The sequence below is a fragment of the Muscardinus avellanarius genome (assembly GCF_963383645.1).
Source record: "Muscardinus avellanarius genome assembly, chromosome: 3".
NCBI lineage: Eukaryota > Metazoa > Chordata > Mammalia > Rodentia > Gliridae > Muscardinus > Muscardinus avellanarius.
In genome coordinates, this window is record NC_137788.1 from 115,101,624 (window position 1) to 115,123,547 (window position 21,924).

The 21,924-nt window shown below is 55.5% G+C and overlaps 2 protein-coding genes and 1 pseudogene across 3 annotated transcripts; 2 read left to right on the forward strand and 1 right to left on the reverse strand.

The window, feature by feature from the left end:
- Positions 1-398: 398 nt before the first annotated feature.
- On the forward strand, positions 399-5,644 carry SLC39A1 (solute carrier family 39 member 1; the record flags this gene model as incomplete). The annotated part of the gene is made up of 4 exons (XM_080693162.1): positions 399-461; positions 1,149-1,367; positions 1,526-1,656; positions 4,988-5,644. The coding sequence occupies exons 2-4, from the start codon at positions 1,181-1,183 to the stop codon at positions 5,642-5,644; spliced, it is 975 nt and encodes a 324-aa protein (XP_080549288.1). The 5' UTR covers positions 399-461; positions 1,149-1,180.
- A 1,526-nt stretch (positions 5,645-7,170) lies between these two features.
- CRTC2 (CREB regulated transcription coactivator 2) lies at positions 7,171-21,076 on the forward strand (the record flags this gene model as incomplete). The annotated part of the gene is made up of 14 exons (XM_080693034.1): positions 7,171-7,317; positions 12,940-13,041; positions 13,118-13,263; positions 15,481-15,534; positions 16,100-16,165; positions 16,262-16,365; positions 16,456-16,485; positions 16,623-16,687; positions 16,781-16,830; positions 16,949-17,193; positions 17,462-17,868; positions 19,923-20,192; positions 20,545-20,731; positions 20,856-21,076. 14 exons carry the CDS (start codon positions 7,171-7,173, stop codon positions 21,074-21,076), a joined length of 2,094 nt encoding a protein of 697 aa, XP_080549160.1.
- LOC308261247 (large ribosomal subunit protein uL23-like) lies at positions 11,221-11,683 on the reverse strand (annotated as a pseudogene). The gene has a single exon. The product of its transcript is annotated as a large ribosomal subunit protein uL23-like (transcript).
- Positions 21,077-21,924: the final 848 nt, after the last annotated feature.

A 21,924-nucleotide genomic window follows, 5' to 3' on the forward strand; every position in this document is an offset into this window, starting at 1 on the left:
CTGAGATAAGATAAGGACACTCTGGGACCAGGCCAGGCAGCTATCTTCAGGGATGTCTTTGAAAGAGTTGGGGGCTCAAACGGAGCACCCACCTCACCCCCAGGGTTCCTAGTTCTCTCTTCTAAAAAATCTTTTGACCGAGCCTTCGTTGCCGGGCCGACTCGGTCCAGTCAGTCAAACACCCGAACCGCGCCCGGGCCCGCAGCCCTAAGGTATTTTCCCTAGTGCCGCCCTGGCGCTCGCCGCCTCCCTCTCCTCGCCCGCCCCGCCCTCTGCCCTTCTCGCTCTCTGATTGGTCGTCACTCGCGTCACTCCCGCCGGGGCCCCGCCCCCGGCGCTGTCATTGGCCGCCGGGCGTGGGGACGCGGCGGCTGCGGGGGAGGGGGAGCGCTGGGGAGGGGGCGGGAATTCCCGACGCGAGGCCGGAACCCGCGGGGGCCATGGAGCGCGACCCTCGCGAGGTGAGCGCCCGCCGCCCGGGGCGGGCTGGGGTCTGCGGCCCGGGCCCGGGGCCCCCGCTCCCCTCCATCCGCTGCCCGCGGCGCGGCGACCTCTGACCCCGCCTGCGAGCCCGGGCTGCCCGCGGCGCCCTCGGCGGCCAGCCGGTCCCGGGACCCCGCGCCTGGCCTGGCCGTCTGCCTCGACTTCCCCGCCCGTGGCAAGAAGCGCTGGCTCGCCCCTCCTTTCCGGGGAATGGCGCTGGGGGTGGGGGGCGAGAGAGCGGTCCCGCGCCGCGCTTGCCCCGTTCCGGGGGTCCACGCAGCTGCCCGCCACTTCTCTCCACGACCCCGACCCCCTTCTGGGCTTCATCCGCTTTTTCCTGGCCGGGGGGGGGGTGGGGGTGGGCTTGCCTCCACCTGTTTTGGATTCTGCCCCTAGTTCTCTGGGGGCCCGACGTGAAAGGGTAACGAGCTGGCTACAGGGGACTTCTCGTGCCTCAGTTTCCCCCATGTTGGCTGCCTGCAGAAGTCACTCGGGGAGAGTTAAAAGTCTGAAGGGAAGAAAGGAATGTGCCTGGTATGGGAGTGAATGAGTCACCTCCCCGGGCTAGGGAGGCCAGGGGCCCTGCGCCCTGCCGACCAGCCTTCCCCTTCCCGGGCCGTCTTTCCTGCGTGGCCACTCCCCACCACTCTGGTCTTATCTTATAGGTCTGAGAGTCACTGCGGCTACCACAACCACCATGGGACCCTGGGGAGAGCCCGAGCTCCTGGTGTGGCGCCCAGAGGCCGTGGCTTCGGAGCCCTCCATACCTGTGGGGCTGGAGGTGAAGCTGGGGGCCCTGGTCTTGCTGCTGGTTCTAACTCTCCTTTGCAGTCTGGTGCCCATCTGTGTGCTGCGCAGGTCTGGGACTAACCATGAAGCCTCCGGTGAGCCTCTCCTCCCAGCTGCTGGGGATGGTTAGGGGAGGGAGGACTGGGGGACAGTCCAGGGAGGAGGGGAAGGAGTAGCCATTGGTTTGGGTTGGGTAGTGGGGCCTGCAAGGGGTGCACCTGCTAAGCTCATTCTGTGTTACACTTCTTTCCAGCTTCCCGCCAAAAAGCCCTGAGCCTGGTCAGCTGCTTTGCAGGAGGTGTGTTTTTGGCCACCTGTCTCTTGGACCTGCTGCCTGACTACCTGGCTGCCATAGATGAGGCCCTGGCGGCCTTGCACGTGACGGTGAGCACTGGCCCCTGCATGTGACCTGGGGTGCTGGGCGGGTTCAGTGGTATACAAGGTCTGAATAGGTCTGTTCATGTATGCCTGTGATACATGATTGGGAGGCTTGAGACAGGAGAATTGCAAATTTGAGGTGAGGTCAGCCTCAGCAACTCAGCAAGATCCGTTTTCAAAATAAAAAATAAAGCTGGGTGTGGTGGCCTACGCTTGTAATTTCAGTACCTGGGAGGCTGAGACAGGAGGATTGCAGGTTCGTGGCCAGCCTTAGCTACTTAGTGAGGCTCTCAGCAACGTAGTAAGACCCTGTTTCCAAACAAAATATAAAAAGTAGGTCTGGGTGAGGCTCTCAGCAACTTAGACCCTGTTTCCAAATAAAGTATAAAATAGGTCTGGGAGTATAGCCTGGAGGTAGAAAGCCCCAGGGTTCTATCCCCAGTACCATTAAAAAAAAAAAAAGCTGGGTGTGGTGGTATACACTTGTAATCCCCGTGCCTGGGAGGCAGAGACAGGAGGATCCCAGGTTTGAAGCAGTCTCAGCAACTTAGTGAGGTCCTCTGTAATTTAGTGAGACCCTTTTTCAAAATAAGTAATAAAAAATAGGGTTGGGGATGCAGCTCGGAGGTAGAATGCCCCTGGGTTCCATCCCCAGTACCACAAGAAAATAAAATAGGGATAGGGGTATAGCCTGGAAGTAGACTACCCCTTGGTTCAACATCCCCAGTACTGCAAACAAATAAAAATAAAAAAGGGGCTGGGGGTGTAGCTCAGAAGTAGAAGGTCCCTGGCTTCAATTCTTACTGCTGCACCCACAAAATCTGTTCATGTGTCCCAGTGACTATAATCGACCCTTGGCATATGAGCTAAGAGCTGTGATTTTCCATGATAGGTCATAAATCTGTGTATTCCTTTCGCCCTTTTCTGTCCCTGTGTGACCTCTATGTACCCCTTGAGACAGCGTGAGGAGCCTTATCAAGTTTACAACCTAGTTTGTGGGTTTCTTGGCTCTCCGGGCCAGGAAGTTAGCAGGAGTTTCTTCTCGCCTCTCTTTGGGAAGGTCTGGAGGTGGAGATCGCAGCAGGCCTGGGAAGGGTAAGAGGTTCCCAGGGGCCTGGTGCTGCTGACCAGAAGGCTTTAGCTTAAGGAAGCTGGATGTGGGGAATGATCAAGTCCAAGGCCCAGAAGAATAACCTATAGGAAAAACTGAGACAGTGGCTAGCGCAGCCAGGGAAGTCCTTCAGAACTCATTCTCTTTCCTAAGACCGAGGAAGTACACCTGATTATCATTCTCTGTGTTTGTAACCGAGTGATCTTTGTCTCTGTATGACTGTATAAGCCTGAAGGCCTTTTTGGGTAGTACTGGAGATTGAACCCAGGGGCATTCTACCTCCAAGCTATACCCCCAGTCTTTTTTTTTTTTTTTTTTTTGGTGGTGCTGGGAGTAGAATCCAGGGACATTCTACCTCTGAGCTACATTCCCAGCCCTGTTTTTTATTTTTTATTTTGAAACAGGGTCTCACTAAGTTGTGGGGGGCCTCACTAAGTAGCAGAGGCTGTCCCCGAATCGTGATCTTCCTGTCTCAGCCTCCCAAGTACTGGGATTATAAGTGTGTGCCACCATGCCCAGCTCCCAGTCTTATTTATTTTTATTTTTTAAATTAAAAAAAATTTTTTTAATGGTACTGACTCAGCTTCCCAGATACTGGGATTACAAGCGTGAGCCACCATGCCTGACTTTCATTTTTATTTTTAAACAGGGGTCTTAGTTGCTGAGGACCCATTAATTAGGGGAGGCTAGCCTCAGACTTTTTTTTTTCCTGTGGTGCTGGGGATGGAACCCAGGGGCATTCCATCTCTAAGCTACATCCCCTGCCCTATTTTGTATCCTTTATTTTGAAACAGGGTATCACTGAGTTGCAAAGGGCCTCACTAAGTAGCTGAGGCTGGCTGTGATCCACGATCCTCCAGTCTCAGCCTCCTGAATGCTGGGATTACAAGCGTGCACGCCCGGCTTATATCTGACATTTTATCACTTTGTGTATGACTTTGTCCTTGACTCGCAAGTGAGGGTGGTTTTGCCCCAGGAAACATTTGGAAATGTCTGGAGACATTTTGGATTGTCCCAGCTGAGTTGGGGAGGGGCCGTTATGCTTTCCACAGGCATCGGATGGGTGGGGTCAGAGGTGCTGCTGAACAACTGCTCTGCACACACAGCTCTGTGACAAAAGTTTTCTGCCCCAAAATGTAAATAATGCCCAAGTTGTGATGCTTTGGTCCTTAGTCACATTGTGTATGAGGCCTTAGTCTCTGTAACTGTGTATCATTGTGTATCTGTGTTACCAAGGACTTCATCTTTGTGTGACCCAGAGGGGCCTCTGCCTCCTGGGGACCTCAGGTGTGTGTAACTGAGTCTACTCCAGATGCTGCCTCCGTCCCCCTCCTCCACTTTTTTTTTTTTTTTTTTGGATGATGATCCTGGGGATGGAACCCAGGGGCCTTCTACCTCCGGGCTACGCTCCCAGAGCTATTTTATATTTTATTTGGAAACAGGGTCTCTTAAGCCAGCTGAGGCTGGCTTTGAACCTGCGTGATCCTCCTGTCTCAGCCTCCCAAGCGCGGGGATTATAAGTGTGTGCCACCACGCCCGCCCAGGTCTTATTTTATATTTTATCTGGAAACAGGATCTCACCAAGTTGCTGAGAGCCTCACTGAGTAGCTGAGGCTGGCTTTGAATTTGCAATCCTCCTGTCTCAGCCTCCCAAGCGCTGGGATTACAAGTGTGTGCCACCACGTCCGGCTCTTTTTTTTTTTAGTACTGGGGATAGAACCCAGGGGCATCTACCTCTGAGCTCCATCCCAGTCCTGTTTTTCCTTCCTTCCTTCCTTCCTTTCTTTCTTTCTTTCTTTCTTTCTTTCTTTCTTTCTTTCTTTCTTTCTTCTTTTTGTGGTACTGAGGGGTGGAACCCAGGGGCTTTCTATCTCTGGGCTACACCCTCACCCCTATTTTATAATTTATTTGGAAACAGAGTCTCACTAAGTTGCTGAGAGCCATTAAGCATCTGAGGCCGGCTTCAAAACTGATCCTTCTGTCTGTCGCAGTCTCCCAAGCATCGGGATTATAAGTGTTCGCCACCACGCCCAGCTTATTCTTTATTTTGAAACGTCTCACTGAGTTGCAAAGGGCCTCACTAAGTAGCTGAGGCTGGCCGCGAACTGCAGTCCTCCTGTCTGAGCCTCCTGAATGCTGGGATTACAGGCGTGTGTCACCACACTTGGCCCTCCGCCCCATTCTTGTCCTCTTTCCTGAACTCCTTATTGCCATCTCTGCCCGCAGCTCCAGTTCCCCCTGCAAGAGTTCATCCTGGCTATGGGCTTCTTCTTGGTTCTGGTGATGGAGCAGATCACATTGGCCTACAAGGAGCAGTCAGGGCCGCCACATCGGGAAGAGACGAGGGCTCTTCTGGGAACAGTGAACGGCGGCCCTCAGCACTGGCACGATGGGCCGGGTGTCCCACCGGCCAGCGGAGCTCTAGCAGCCCCATCAGCCCTGCGTGCCTGTGTGCTGGTCTTCTCTCTGGCCCTGCACTCTGTGTTTGAGGGGCTGGCGGTGGGGCTGCAGCGAGACCGGGCTCGGGCCATGGAGCTGTGCCTGGCTTTGCTCCTCCACAAGGGCATCCTGGCCGTCAGCCTCTCCCTGCGGCTGCTGCAGAGCCATCTACGGGTACAGGTGGTGGCTGGCTGTGGAATCCTCTTCTCGTGCATGACACCTCTGGGCATTGGGCTGGGTGCAGCTCTGGCAGAGTCAGCTGGGCCTCTGCACCAGCTGGCCCAGTCTGTACTGGAGGGCATGGCGGCTGGCACCTTCCTCTATATCACCTTCCTGGAAATTCTGCCTCAGGAACTGGCCACTTCTGAGCAGAGGATCCTCAAGGTCATTCTGCTCCTTGCAGGCTTTGCTCTGCTCACGGGTCTGCTCTTTGTCCAGATCTAGGGGGCTTCAAGAGCGGGGCAGGGGGAGTTGACCGTTAGGTGCCCCTGCCCTCCCTTTCCTCCCCGTGTGTGCGGGGAATCGGAAGGAATGGGGAAGGGAGGTATTGAGGACCTGGGAGTTCTCTGGGAGGTAGGAATGGAGCCTTTGGGAATTGAGACTAGTGAGAGGGAAGTAGGCGGAGAAGCTGGCCCCCAGGCCCAAGGAAAAGAGCCGAGTCTAGGAGTCATGATCAGGGGACTCTAGGATGGGGCCGAACCTGACTCCATGATCCCAGGTCAGACACTGCACTTGGGGATGAGCTGATCCTGGGAAGGCTGGAGGCGGCCTGATCCCACCCAGCTGCGGGGAGGGGACCCAGGCCGAGTCAGTGTCCTTTGGTTCTAATCCATTTTAACACTCTGCCATGAGGAGCAACTGACTTCTCTTACCTCCCACTCATAGCAGTCTCTCTTGCCCTTCTCCCAGGGACTAGTGCCAAATGGTCTCTCCCTGCCAGTTTCTATACCTTCTCTGGCCTCTCTAGCCCTGTTCACTCGATTTTTAAAGTGCCAAACAAATCCCCTCTGTCTTTCTCAAAGCACAGTGATGTGGCACCGAGCCTTACCCAGCACCTCAGTGGAGGGGGACCTCCTTGCTCTTAATTTTGGTGGAGAATCAGGGGCGCGGCAGAGGTGTTTGCTGGATGGGGTGAGGGGAGAGCTGCAGCTCCCTATTGCTATCACACCCTAGGAATACAAAACATGGACCTGGTGCCCCATGTCCAGATGATAAACACTGGGCTGCCAAGACTTTTTTTTTAATACCAGAGTAGCCCAAGGGGAAGGGGTTATTTTAGGGGGGCTGTGTATAGGACCATATTCTCTAGAATCTATTTTACTAACTGACCTGTTTGGGGACATGTTACCCAAATAAAAGATGTTTTCTGTACGCCTCTATGGAATCAAATTCATTTGTCCTGGGAAAGGGATGGGGCACGTGGCCAGGCTGAGAGGGACCTGAGTCCCAGATGTTTACAGCCCTTTTAAGACTCTTGGTCTCACTGTTTTCACTCAGCCCCAGTTAGTCCCTTTTTTCTGAAAATGACCAAAAATTTCCTCCTTTGTCCCTCTTCCTTCTTCCCTCCCCGTCTCCACCCTTTCCCTTCCTCTCATTCCCTCCCTCTTCCCTTCCTCTCCAGATCCCTCTCCCTTTCTCGTCCCCAGGCTGGGGACCGGGCACAGAACTACTACTCCCGGCGTGCCCCGCGTAGGGAGCGAGCGAGGGGCGGGGCGAGTTCCGGGGTCGAGAGGGTCGCCGGGATTTGTAGTCCACTTCCTCTCTGCGCAGCGTGGCCGCGTGCGTGCGGGGGTCACGTAAACAAACTACAAGTCCCGTCGGACCTCGCGCCGCGGGTCAGGGCTAGGCTGGGGCCGGGCCGCGGGGCTCGCGGAGGCGGCGGCGGCTACGGCTGGAGGAGCCGGGCCAGGGCCCGCGGCGGAGGCCGGGGCTGGTGCTGGGAAGGTGGCGGGGAGGGACGCGGGAGGAAGATGGCGACGTCGGGGGCGAACGGGCCCGGTTCCGCTGCGGCTTCCAACCCGCGCAAGTTTAGTGAGAAGATCGCGCTGCAGAAGCAGCGCCAGGCCGAGGAGACGGCGGCCTTCGAGGAGGTGATGATGGACATCGGCTCCACCCGGGTGAGGGGCCGCGCCGGGGGGCCGGAGCGTAACGGAGCGGTGGCGGCGCGGAGAGGCGAGAGGCGGGGCGGGGGCGGGAGCCGCGCAGGAGGCGGACCGGGACTGGGGCAGCGGGCGCCGCCGGCTGGGAGGCGCCGGGTCAGGGCCGAGGGGCAGGAAGACGAATTTTGCCGAGGAGGCCGAAACGCTGGAGAGGTGGAGGGTGTGGAGCGGCTGGGGGCCGAGAACCCGAGGCGGGAGCGGGTCCGGAGGAGAGGGGTGCCCGTGAAGTCCGGCGGAGGTGGGTGGTCCCTGTGCATCCCTGGGGAGCCCCCGCCAGACTCCCCTGAAGCATCTCGGATCTTGGGGTCACGGGTTGTGGCGGCAGGCTGCTTGTCCCTAATCTGGCTCCTCCGAGGTGTGATCCTCTCTAAGCTCGTTCCTTTGCCCTGTTGTGCTACTCTGGGCACTTTGGTACCCGACGGGAAAGGGCCCCTTGAGCGGTTTGAACCAGCAGAGCTGGGTATGGTGGGGCAGGAAGTCCCCTCCTGCGTCCCGTTCCTTTGCTTCCTTTTTCAAATACTTCTTGTGGTTTCCTGATGTGAATGAAGGTGAGGTCCACTGCTCACAGGCTGGTGCTGGGTGTTTTGCTCTGGCCTCCTTGAAGGAATGGTAGAGCTTTGAATCCCAAACGGTGTAACTGATCTGCGGTAGGTGGTATGGCACTCGATGGCTTGGTGAGCTTTTTAGGGAGATGGCTGCTTTGCGGATCAATTTCTGGAATGCCTAGGAGGCTCTTCCACCGGTAGGGAATGTTCACTCCTCGGAAGTTCCACACAGAACTTTGCAGCTCTGAAGGCAGCCAGGCTGCCTCTGAAGCCCCTCTGGCCTTGGTTTCTTGCTCCCCAGGGCTGTATGTCAGAGGCAGCCAGGGTCTGGAGCTGGCCCAGCTGGCATGCAGTCCTAATTCAGGGCCACGTTATTCGCAACACAGCAGGTGAGAATATTGCAGCGATCCCTCATGGGAAAGACCTGGAAGGAATTTAAGGAGAGGTGGTGGAACGGAAATACCACATTTCAAGGTTCTCTCTGCTGGTCTGTGATTGCGTCTATGACTGTGATCCTGACTGTGCTTTTGTACAATCTCCCTTGACAGCCTTTTTTTTTTTTTTTCCTCCCCTTTGAGTCTCTAGGGACCCTGTGCCCTAGTTTGTGGGAGTCAGAACAGGGAAAGGTGGTGAGGCAGATCTGTGTGTGTGTGTGTGTGTGTGTGTGTGTGTGTGTGTGTGTGTGTGCCAGCGCTATGGCTCTGTGCATGTATGTGTATGCATATGCTCACACGACCCAATCTGAATACCATGAGGATTATGATGTAATTGGTGACTACTCTTTTAGGAGTTTTTTTTTTTTTTTTTTTTTTTTTCTTTTTCAGAACTGGGGATGGAACACATGGGCATTCCACCTCCAAGCTACACCCCCAGCCCTACATTTTAATCTTTATTTTGAAACAAGGCCTCACAACGTTGCAGAATGCCTCACTAAGTAGCTGAGGCTGGCCATGATCCTCCTGTCTCAGCCTCTCAAGTCCTGAGATTACAGGTGTGTGCCACCAGCTGAGGCTGGCCATGATCCTCCTGTCTCAGCCTCTCAAGTCCTGAGATTACAGGTGTGTGCCACCACTCCCGGCTTCCTTAGGAGTTCTTGACAAGGATGGATGCAGAAACAAAGAGATGGGAGAGAGTGATCTCCAGCTGACAGTTTGAGGTCCTGCCCTCTGAACCAGGATTCTAACAGGCATGATCTGATCTTAGGGCTCGTATGTGCAAACAAAGGCTTTAAGAATCACAAAGCTGGAACTTCTGTTTTTGTGGTGCTTTGGTTTATCAAAAGGACCCTTCAGGCCAGGCGTGGTGGCGCACGCTTGTCATCCCAGCATTCGGGAGGCTGAGACAGGAGGATCGCGGTTCGCGGCCAACCTTAGCTACTTAGTGAGGCTCTTTGCAACTCAGTGAGACCCTGTTTCAAAATAAAGAATAAAAAATAGAGTAGGGGGCGTAGCTCTGAGGTAGAATGCCCCTGGGTTCCATCCTCAATACTGCAAAAAAAAAAAGCCCTTCAAACTCAGCTTTTCTCTCCTGGTTAATTTTTCTTCTCTCTCTCTCTCTCTCTCTCTCTCTCTCGAGAGAGAGAGAGAGAGAGAGAGAGAAAAGACTAAGGGACAAGGACTGAGAATCAAAAATTATTTTTTAATTTTATTTTTAATTTGTTTATTTTTTGCCATACTAGGGATAGAACCCAGGGTCATTCTACCTCCAAGCTCCACCCCCAACCCTTTCTTTTGTGTGTGTGTGGGGGGGGGTCTGGGGAAGGAATTCAGGAGCATTTGACCTCCAAGATAGACCCCCCTGCCCTATTTTTTATTCTTTATTTTGAAACCAGGTCTCACTGAGTTGCAAAGGGCCTCACTAAGTAGCTGAGGCTGGTTGTGACCCTCGATCCTCGGGTCTCAGCCTCCGGAATGCTGGGATTACAAGCATGTGCCACCATGCCTGGCTTTTCCCAGCCCTATTTTTTATTCCTTTTTTTTTTTTTTTTTTTCTTTTTTCCAGTACTGGGGATGGAACCCAGGGGCATTCTACCTGCAAGCTACACCCCAGCCGTATTTTTTATTCTTTATTTTGAAACAGGGTCTCATTGAATTGCAGAGGGCCTGACTAAGTAGCTGAGGCTATCCAAGAACCCCAATCCTCCTGTCTCAGCCTCCCGCCGAATGCTGGGATTACAAGCGTGCGCCACCAATCCTGCCTTTTTTTTTTTTTTTTTTTTTTTTGGCAGTACTGGGGATGGAACCCAAGGGCCTTCTACCTCTGGGCTACACTCCCAGACCTATTTTATATTTTATTTGGAAACAGGGTCTTTTAAGCCAGCCTCAGCTGGCTTTGAACCTGCATGATCCTCCTGTCTCAGCCTTCCAAGCATGGGGATTACAAGCATGCGCTACCACGCCCAGCTTTTTTTTTTAATTGAGGGTTGAACCTAGATATACGCCACCACTCCCAGGTTCCCCAGCCCTTTTTATTCATGGACAGCCTCAGCTACTTAGTGAGGCCCTCTGCAACTTAGTGAGACCCTGTTTCAAAATAAAGAATAAAAACGGCCGGGTGTAGTGGCGCACGCTTGTAATCCCCGCACTTGGGAGGCTGAGACAGGAGGATCGCGCAGGTTCGAAGCCAGCCTCAGCTACTTAGTGAGGCTCTCAGAAACTTAGTGAGACCCTGTTTCCAAATAAAAATATAAAATAGCCGGGCGTGGTGGCGGACGCTTGTAATCCCCGTGCTTGGGAGGCAGAGACAGGAGGATCGCGCAGGTTCGAAGCCAGCCGCGTGCGCTGGCTTAGGAGACCTTGTTTCCAAATAAAAATGTAAAAATAGGTCTGGGAGTGTAGCCCGGAGGTAGAAGGCTTCCAGGAACCCCAGTACCACCAAAAAAAAAAAAAAAAAAATATATATATATATATATATATATATGTAATATATATATATATATGTAATATATATATATAATAGGTCTGGGTGTAAGCCCAGAGGTAGAAAGCCTCTGGGTTCCACCCCCAGTACCACCAATAAATAAATAAATAATAAAAAATAGGGTAGGGGCTATAGCTTGGAGGTCAAATGCCCCTGGGTTCCATTCCCAGACCCGCAAATAAATAAATAAATATAAAAAAAATAGCTGTGCATGGTGTCACACACTTGTAATCCCAGCATTCGGGAGGCTGAGACCAAGAATCGTGGTTTGCGGACAGCCTCAGCTATTTGGTGAGGCCTTCCGCAACTTAGACCTTTTTCTTTTTTTCTTTCTTTCTTTTTTTTTTTTAAACATAGTGAAAATCTATATATTTAGAATTAGCCGGCTGGACTCTGTTTAGATGGTTCCGATTTTGTTGGCAACACCCAAAGCATCATAATCAGGAGCCAGGAGGACATACGGCTTCCTCTCTCCATCCGCCTGGTCAGGGCGTTGACCCCGACGTCAGTGTCATGGAGCTTCTCCACAGCCTGTCTGATCTGGTGCTAGTTGGCCTTAATATCCACAATAAGCACAAGTGTGTTGTTGTCTTCCGTCTTCTTCATGGCTGACTCAGTGGTCCGGGGGACTCGATGATGGCACAGTGGTCAAGCTTGTTCCTCCTGGGGGCGCTCTTCCGGGGGTATTTGGGCTGCCTCCGGAGCTGCAGTGTCTTGGGCCTCCGAAAGGTTGGTGATGTGCGGATCTTCTTTTTGTGGCTATGGACATCTTTCAACACTGCCTTCTTGGCCTTCAAAGCCTTTGTCCTGGCTTCAGCTTTGGCAGGGGCAGGCGCTTCCTTCTTCGCCTTTGGCGCCATCTTGTTCAACTTAGACCCTTTTCAAGATAAAAAATAAACCTGGCATGGTGGCACCGGCTTGTAATCCCAGCATTTGGGAGGCTGAGACAGGAGGATCGTGATTCGTGGCCAGCCTCAGCTACTTAGTGAGGCCCTGTTTTAAAATAAAGAATAAAAAATAGGGCTGGGGGTGTAACTCAGAGGTAGAATGTCCCTGGGTTCCATCCCCAGACCCTCAAAATATTAAACACCCCAGAAAACCCAAAAAAACAAGAAAACAGGGCAGGGGGTGTAGCTCGGAGGTCGAATGGCCCTGCGTTCAATCTCCAGTACCACCAAAAAAAAAAAAAAAAAAAGGGGCTGTGGGGATCTATACCATTGAGCAGCTGGGGTTGCCATATTTATTAAAAAGGACTTAAAGTGATTCCAGAGGTCAGATGGTGCTCACTGAACTCCCTGAGCTGACCTCCAGGAATTGTAAGACAGATCTGAAGCTGCGTGGCGTGCACCAGTGTGACCCTGGGAGCTTGGCCCATCCTCAGCTGCCCCCTCCCCAGGGCCTTGCCTGGGTCCGTGTGCCTGGTGGTAATGGCCGACCCTGAGCAGTGGCTACTCACGCCTTACAGCAATGGGAAATTTGCAGGCCGACCAAATCCCCATCAGGCTAAGGGAAACCAGACCTATCTCCCTGAGGCGGGGATGAGGCGGGTGTGGGCTCCCGTGCCTTCTCCCACCCCCGTTCTCCTGGCTTCCCGGCCAGTTGAGGGGCCCTAGGAGCCAGTGCAAGCGTGCCCCTTGGTTTTGGAAAAGCCAGGAGACCTCATCCCGTGGATCTTTGAGTTTGTGAGGCGCGGGCTCTAGGTAGCCTCGCCAAGACCAGGCAAGTGGCTGATCCCAAGAGCCTGCACACTCCCCACTGTGGAGAGGAGGCCAGCAATTATGGGGTGTGCCATCCACCTGTGGCCCTCCCATTCTAAGTAGTCCTGGACGCACCTGGAGTGAAAGCACCCAGTAGACACCTGTCCCTGGGGCTAAGCCCTGGTGGCCCCAGAGGCACTCAGCTTACACTCATGCCTACCGACGACGGAGACAGGCCCGAGCAGGGTCAGGGCGGGCGCTGTGAGGCTGTCATGCGCTCCCTGCAAAAGCTGGGCGCATTGTTGGCAGCGGGGCTCGGGGGCCTTTCCGCCGGCACTGGTGACGGGGACAGCAAGGCTGGCTGGTCCTGACAGCACTCAGACCCTCGCTGACATTGCCTTTTGTCCCTCGTGTCTCAGCTACAGGCCCAAAAGCTGCGACTGGCCTACACAAGGAGCTCCCATTACGGCGGTTCTCTGCCCAACGTGAACCAGATTGGCTGTGGCCTGGCCGAGTTCCCGGTGAGTGCACACCGGCGAGGGAGGAGGGGGCTTTTGCGCCTCCTCCCTGCTGACTGTCACCTGGCCTTTTTGGCAGGGCCCCCTCCACTCACCTTTGGATTCTTCTCGGAGCACCCGGCACCATGGGCTGGTGGAGCGCGTGCAGCGAGACCCCCGCCGAATGGTGTCCCCGCTCCGCCGCTACCCCCGCCACATATCCTTCGCCCGGGCTTGGGGGCCTGGGTGTGGGCCAGGGCTCCTTGGGGACTCCTGCTAGGAAGGGGCTTTTTTTATTTGGTACTGGGAATTGAACTCAGGGACAATCTACCTCTGAGCTCCACCCCCAGCCCCTTTTATTTTTTGTTTGGAAACGGTTTTGCTGGGTTGTTGAGTCTCGCTAACTGCTGAGGCTGGTCTTGAGCCTGCGTCCCTCCTGCTTCAGCCTCCCAAGTCCTGGGGTTATGACAGCACCAGCAGGCCTGGCCAGGAAGGAGTTGGACTGTTGTCCGGGTCCACTCTTGGGCGGGAGCGCTCCTTTCTGCCACCTCCTGTCAGCGCCCCTGGGGCAGGGCTTGTGGCTGCTGAGGCTTTGTCCTGGCCCTTCTCACTTCAGCTCACTCTGCTGCACAGGCACAGGTGGAGCGCCCTGCGTGCTGAGGGACATCAGACTCTTCTCACGTCTCCACTGTTAGCCTCCAAGCTCACTGTCCTCTGCACTTGTTCTAAGCCTGGCCCAGGCATTCTCCTAGATGGTCCCAGCTCCATTGGGCCCAATTTCATTCAGTGTGTGTGTGTGTGTGTGTGTGTGTGTGTGTGCGCGCGCGCGCGCGCACAGGGGATCTAACCCAGTGGTTTACGCACACTAGGCAAGTGGTTTTCCACTGAGCCACATCCCCAGACCCTTCTCTTTTACTTTAACCCAATTGTTGCCCCTTCTAGGAGAGGAGAGAGGTATGTGTATCTTTTTTTTGTTTTATTTTGGTGGTACTGGGGATGAAACCCAGGGCATTCTACCTCTGAGCTACACCCCCAACCCTGTTTTTTTTTTTTCTTTCTTTCTTTCCTTTCTTTCTTTCTTCTCTTTCTTTTTTGTGAGTCTGGGGATGGAACCCAGGGGCATTCGACCTCCAAGCTACACCCCCTGCCCTATTTTTTATTCTTTATTTTGAAACAGGGTCTTACTAAGTTGCAAAGGGCCTCACTGAGTACGTGAGGCTGTCTGCGAACCGTGCTCCTCCTGTCTCAGTCTCCCAAATGCTGGGATGACAAGTGTGTGCCCCACGCCTGGCTTTGTCGTCTCAGTCTTTGTCATCGCCTCTGGTTGTGTGTGTGTGTGTGTGTGTTACTACAGATTGAACCTAGGAGCACTCCACCTCTGAGCTACACTCTCAGCCCTTTTGAGGTTTTATTTTGAAGTTGGGTGCAGTGGTACGCGTCTATAATCTCAAGACTTGGGAGGCTGAGACAGGACAACTTCAACCAGCCTCAACCACCTAGGAAGACCCTGTTTCAAAGTAAAGAATGATCCAGGAGTAGTGGCACATGCCTGTAATCCCAGCATTTGGGAGGCTGAAATGGGGATCACAGGTTCAAGACCAGTCTCAGCAATGTAGTGAGACCCAACAACCTAGAGAAACTCTGTTTCATAATAAAAAATAAAATTGAGCTGGGGGTGTCGCTCAGAGGTAGAATGACCCTGGATTCAATCTGAAGAAAAGAAGGAAGGGAGACTCTCATGTACTTGGGAGGCTGAGAGAGGATGATCACAGGTTTGCAGCCAGCCTTAGCTACTTAGGTCCTCTGCAACTTAGTGAGATCCTGTTTCAAAATAAAGAATAAAAAATAGGGCTGGGAAGCCGGGCATGGTGGCGCACACCATGATCCTAGTACTTGGGAGGCTAAGACAGGAGGATTGCAGGTTCGAGGACAGCCTCAGCAAGTAGTGAGACTCATCAACCTAGTGAGACCCTTTTTCCAAATGAGAAATAAAGTCGGTTTGGGGGTAGACCTCAGAGGTAGAATGCCTCTGGGTTGAATGATCAGTAACGCGCGCGCGCGCACACACACACACACACACACACACACACACACACACAAAATAGGGCTGAGGGTGTAGTTTAGAAGTAGAATGCCCCTGGGTCCAATCCCCAGCACCACCAAAAAAAAAAAAAAAAAAAACATATATAAGAACTGAAATAAAAAAGTCTGGGGTGATCTCCAGTACCAAAATAAAGACTGAAAAGGGTCTGAGGGTGTAGCGTGGAGGTAGAATGCCCGAGTTCAGTCCCCAGTACCAAATAACAGTATTAGTGTTGTTTTGGGACAGGGTCTCACTCGCCCAGGTTGGCCTTGAGCATGCCCTCCTCCGGCCTCATGGTGAGTGGCTGGTTACAGGCCGCCTGTCTGTGGCCATTCACCCCGCTTCACCTTTTCCTTAACGACGACGCTGCACATTGACAGTTCTCCCTACAGTCCTGCCTACCTGTCTCCTCCCCCAGAGTCCGGCTGGCGGAGGTGAGTCAGGCTCAGCCAGGGTTGCCACTCTGAGACTTTCCAGCGGGGGCTCGGGATGGGCGAGGGTTTCAGCACACCTCCTCCTGTAGTGGTGCAGCAGGGAGGGCGTGGGCAGCGGGAGCCGGTGATCAGAGTCCAGTCTTGGCCTTGCTGACGCGTGGCCAAGCCTCCCAGTCCAGCCAGAGCGGGGGCCAATGGAACTGCAGCCAAGCTGGGGTGTGTGTCTAGGGGGGCGGGGCAGGTGGAAATGGCTGCCTCCCTTGAGTGGAGTACAGTTCTGTGACACTGAAACCCTCCCTAGCCCACCCCTGCCCCAGTCACGGGGCTCCAGAGTTCCCATTCAGCTTGTCCTCACAGAGAGGAGTTTCCAGATCGCTCAAGTTGACTGGGGGAGGGGGCTCATGGGGCACAGGCATCGAAAGAACCAGAAAACAAGGGGTGCGATTCGGAGTTCCCAGCTCGCTGCACCTCCTCTTCCACTCAAGCTGTCGAGAGTCCCTGCTCCGTGCCGGCCTCCTGTCCCTGGCAGCCTTCTTCCTCCTCATGACTTTGTTTCTCTGCCCAGGACGCCTTGGGGCAACTTCCCGGCAGAGAAGGGGCAGTTGTTTAGACTACCGTCTGCACTTAACAGGTGATGGCCCTGCCGGGCCCCTCTCCTCTGACATGCTGGGCAGGGCTTGGCCAGGGGGAGGGTCTGCTGCTGCCCACTCATTGCTGCTCCCCACAGGACGAGCTCTGACTCAGCCCTTCACACGAGTGTGATGAACCCCAACCCCCAGGACACATATCCAGGCCCCACACCTCCCAGCGTCCTGCCCGGCCGCCGCGGGGGTAAGCGGCTGAGTCCCAGAGTTGGGTGGAGCAGGGAGCCCTGGGCTGGGGCGGGCAGGCACTCAGCCAGCTGCTCCGCATCCCTTGCAGGGTTTCTGGATGGCGAAATGGACTCCAAAGGTATGTGTTCCTCGCCACCTGTGGGCATCTGGGCTGCTGCGGGACCTTGGAACAGGGTCAGGGAGAGGCTGCTTCCTGTTTTGCCCCTCCCTGGCCTCACCTCCAGCCCGCTCATCACCAGTCTTTCTCTCTCAAAGTCCCTGCTATTGAGGAGAACTTGCTAGATGACAAGCATTTGCTGAAACCCTGGGATGCCAAGAAGGTAGGCGTGGGCCGCCGCGTGCCACCCACCGTCCCAGGGCGGGTCTCTCACTGAGCCTGGCCCTCATTTCTCCATTCTTTCTTCTCCCCGCAGCTGTCCTCTTCCTCCTCCCGACCTCGGTCCTGTGAAGTCCCTGGAATTAAGTAAGCTCCCCTCTAAGGCAGCGAGGGAGGGACGCAGGAGATGTGGGAGGTCACCCTCTGGCTCCCCAGCCGCTCCCCACTGACCGTTGACACCGCTCTTTTTCTGTCCTCGCCCCAGCATCTTCCCATCTCCTGACCAGCCTGCCAGCGTGCCTGTCCTCCCACCTGCCATGAACACGGGGGGCTCCCTGCCTGACCTCACCAACCTGCACTTTCCCCCACCGCTGCCCACCCCCCTGGACCCCGAGGAGACAGCCTATCCCAGCCTGAGCGGGGGCACCAGCACCTCTAGCCTGACCCACACCATGACCCACCTGGGCATCAGCGGCGGCCTGGGCCTGGGCCCGGGCTACGATGCGCCAGGTGAGTGGCTGCTGCCTGGCCAAAGCCACGCAGGGGCGGGAGGGTAGAGCGGGGTCCTGGGACTGCCCTTCGGCCCACCGCCATTGCTGGCCTGCGAGACGGTAGGTGTGGTTTCCCGGGATCCTGAGGTGGGCAGGCCGAGCTCAGGCCAGGGACAGAGCAGGAGGACATGTGTTGCTGTTCCATAGTCTGGTCATTGCAGCCCATTGTAGTGGAAAACGGCCCCGTTCCCGCCAGTAACGTCGTCATCTCTGATTTGTGCCTGCAGGACTTCATTCACCTCTCAGCCACCCATCCCTGCAGTCCTCCCTAAGCAATCCCAACCTCCAGGCTTCCCTGAGCAGTCCGCAGCCCCAGCTCCAGGGTTCCCACAGCCACCCCTCGCTCCCCGCCTCGTCCCTGGCCCGCCACGCACTGCCCACCACCTCCCTGGGCCACCCGTCGCTCAGCGCCCCCGCCCTGTCCTCTTCCTCCTCCTCTTCCTCCACTTCATCTCCCGTCCTGGGCGCTCCCCCTTACCCGGCTTCTACCCCTGGGGCTTCCCCCCGCCACCGCCGCGTGCCCCTCAGCCCCCTGAGTTTGCCCGCGGGCCCAGCCGACGCCAGAAGGTCCCAACAGCAGCTGCCCAAACAGTTTTCGCCAACAATGTCACCCACCTTGTCTTCCATCACTCAGGTATGCGTGGCTGCCTCCCACGTGTCTGTCTCCCTGCCCCTGATCTCCAACGGCCTGCCCTCCCTCAGATCCCTGTCTCATCCGTCCCCTCCCGTCCTCCGTCCGTCACCTGCCCCATCTCGTGTCCATCTTCTCTTTGCCTAAGAGTAGAATCCCTGGGATTAAGCTTTTGGCTTTAAAGCCAGCCCTGCCCCTTCCAAGCTGTGTCCTCAGACAGGTTACTCCCCACCTGTGAGCCTCGGGAGCCTTGTTTAGAAAGCAGCGATGGTCTTGTGAGAGTTGGGCCAGCTGGGCGTGGTGCGCACACCTGTCATCCCAGCATTCGGGAGGCTGAGACAGGAGGCTCGCGGTTTGCGGCCAGCCTCAGCTACTTTGTGAGGCCCGTTGCAACTCAGTGAGACCCGGTTTCAAAATAAAGAATAAAAAAATAGGGGTGGGGGTGTAGCTTGGAGGTCAAATGCCTCTGGGTTCCATCCCCAGATTCGTTAAAAAAAAAATTAATTATTATTATTTTTTATTTTTATTTTTATTTTTATTTTTGGTGGTACTGGGGTTCCTGGAAGCCCTTCTACCTCCGGGCTACACTCCCAGACCTATTTTTACATTTTTTTTTTATATTTGGAAACAGGGTCTCCTAAGCCAGGGCGCGTGGCTGGCTTCGAACCTGCGCGATCCTCCTGTCTCTGCCTCCCAAGCGCGGGGATTACAAGCATGCGCCACCACACCCGGCTAATTAATTAATTTTAAAAATACAAAATAGGGCTGGGGGTGTAGCTCAGAGGTAGAATGCCCTGGGGTTCCATCCCCAGAACCGCAAAAAAAAAAAAAAAAAAAAGAGTTGGGGCCATGAATAGTGGCCAGCCCCGAAGCCCAGGCACAGGCTTGGCAGACAGCAGCTCCTCTTTTTCCTGTGCTTCTGTCCTTCCCCTCCCCATCCCCCACCCCCGTTCTGTCCTGTCACCTCTCCACTTCCCTCCTCCTTTTATAGAATCCGTAGACCCCGAGAATCTCAGACCACAGAACTCCATCCCTTCAGCTTTACAGCTGAGGACACCGGAGCCAGGTTATACAAGTCAGGGAGCATTGGGACGCAGCTCAAACGTTACCTAGGGCATTCCTCAGTGCTCAGATTCCTGGGACTTCCCTCCTTTCCGTCCTGTGTGGGTTTTGCTGTGTCTGCTTCCCTTGTCCTTTGTCGTCTTCTCTCCTCTGGCCTACTCTCCCCTCGTCCTCCATCCCTGTCCCCTGGAATGTGTGTTCCGTGTCCATCTTTCCCTCCTCCATAGGAAGACTGAGGCCAGGTGGCAGTGTGTAGTGAGGTGCGTGCCTCCCTCCTCTCCTGCCTCCCTTCCTCCTCTCCCTCTCCCCGGCCTCCTCAGCCTTCTCAGCAGCTGTCCTGTGTGTCACAAGGCCTTGTCTGCTGGCAGCCATTAAAGTCCCAGGGGCGAGCCAGGCGTGGTGGCACAGGCCTGTAATCCCAGTGGTTGGGAGGCTGAGACAGGAGGATCGCAGGTTCAGGGCCAGCCTCAGCAATTCAGTGAGACTTTGTGAGACCCTGTTTCCAAATAAAAAATAAAATAGGAGCCAGGCGTGGTGGCGCACACTTGTAATCCCAGCATTTGGGAGGCTGAGACAGGAGGATCGCGGTTTGCAGACAGCCTCAGCAATTCAGTGAGGCTAGCATCAACTTAGTGAGACCCTGCTTCCAAATAAAAATAAAATAGGGCTGGAGTATAGTTCAGAGGTAGAATGTTCCTGGGTTCTCTCTGATCTCCACACACACAAAAAGTAAAAAGGGCAGGGGTAGAGCCCCCCCGGGTTCCATCCCGGGTACCAGACATACACAGAAAGGTGCCAAGGATGGGGACGGTTCCATTCTGGAGTGGGTTCAGACTTACTCCGTGTCCGCCGCACTGAGCGCTTCATTCTGAAATGCACTTTTGAGTTGTCACCAACCCCAGGGATGCCCCGTGGGGACCTGGAGAGTCATGCCCGGGAGGTTTCAGGGGGCACACCAAGGGGTAAGTTTCCCCTTTTTCCTTGTTTCTTTCCAGGGCGTCCCCCTGGACACTAGTAAGCTGCCTACTGACCAGCGGCTGCCCCCATACCCATACAGCCCCCCAAGTCTGGTTCTGCCCACCCAGCCACCTGCCCCAAAGCCTCTACCGCAGCCAGGGCTGCCCTCTCAGGCCTGCTTGATGCAGCCCTCAGGAGGGCAGCCCCCAGGCCGGCAGCCGCATTATGGGATGCTCTACCCACCCGCATCCAGTGGGCACGGGCCGCAGCCGCCCCACCGGCCAGGGAGTGACTTCAACCTGGGCAGCGTGAGTCCTGGTGCCTAGCTCAGAAGCAGGGGAGGGGCTGGGGCCTGAGTAGACCCTCCAGCTCGGGGCTCCTGTCTTCCTGCGCCTGACCCCCGCTTCTGCCCCTCTGTTTCCGCTCAGCCCGCTCTGACGGCTCCCGCCTTGACCCGTTCCTTCCTGGCATGCGCGTGCTCTGGCCCGGCAGGTACTTGGGGCCCAGCGCTCGTCTCTGCTGCTCTGCTTGCTGCCTCCTCCCTCCAACTTGGCCTCTGCTCCCGGGTGGATGGAGATGCTGGGAGAAGGGGGCACAGTAGCTGGGCGGGGCCAAGCAGGGACCCTGGCTCTGAGGCCGCCTCTGCCTGCCTGTCCACAGCTGGAGCAGTTCGGCATGGAGGGCCCGTCCACCAGTCTGGTGCTGGATCCCCCTGGCTTTTCTGAAGGGCCTGGATTTCTAGGGGATGAGGGGCCAGCGGGCGGCGCCCAGGACCCTCACACCTTCAACCACCAGACCTTGACCCACTGTTCGCGCCATGGCTCAGGACCTAACATCATCCTCACAGGTGAGGGGGTGTAGGGGATGGAGAACGGGAGGGAGCCATATCTTCGCCCGCACTGTAGGGGCTCCAGGGGCTTCCAGAGCGCTGACGGTACACGTGTGGTCCTTCCCGACTCTTCCGCCCCCAGGAGACTCCTCCCCGGGCTTCTCTAAGGAGATCGCAGCAGCCCTGGCTGGGGTGCCTGGCTTCGAGGTGTCGACGGCAGGGCTGGACCTGGGGCTGGGGCTGGAGGACGAGCTGCGCATGGAGCCACTGGGCCTGGAGGGGCTGAACATGCTGAGCGACCCCTGTGCCCTGCTGCCCGACCCTGCGGTGGAGGACTCATTCCGCAGTGACCGGCTACAGTGAGGGCCGCCCGCCCTCGCCGCTGCCCCCCTCCGGCCAGTAGAGACTCTGCTCTCCACCCCCAGATTCTCTAACTTGAAGGAAGGATCCTGAGACTGAGGAAAGGGCCAGGGGTTTGCCCCGTGGCCCCTGAACTCTGCGCGGTGGGTGGTCTGGGGAGCCCAAGGGAGGCCCAAGCACGTGGAGCTTTGAAAACCGCCTGTCTGGAGGTCAGAGCCTGTTGGGAAGCAGGGGTCGAGGGGAGCCCGGAGGCGGGGCGTATCCGGGTGCCTAGGGGTGGGCAGTGCCAGCCCCTCCTCACTACTCTTCCCCTTGCAATGGAGGAGAGCGCCAGAGTGGATATTATTTTTTATTAAATATATTATATGTTAATAAAAAATCCTATCAAATACTTGTGGTTGGCTACTGTTTGGGCTACAGCTGGGATCTAGGGAGCTCTTAGACCACACACTTTTTTTTTTTTTTTTTTTCGGGTCTGGGGATGGAACCCAGGGGCATTCGACCTCCGAGCTACACCCCCTGCCTTATTTTTATTCTTTATTTTTTTGAAACAGGGTCTCACTAAGTTGTAGATGGCCTCACTCAGTAGCTGAGGCTGTCCGCGAACGGCGATCCTCTAGTCTCAGCCTCCCGAGTGCTGGGATGACAAGCGTGCACACCCTTTTACCCGTTATGAATCACATCTCATCCTGTCATGCTTTGTGGGAGGACCCCAGCCTCAGGATTTGTACCCCAGATTGGATATGGGGGCCCAGAGGGGGGGCATAGGCCTACGTGTGAGCAGGGAGACATTGCAGGCGCCCTCCCTCTTATGGGGCTCTGGCCCGACAAGTAACTTCTCCTCCACCCAA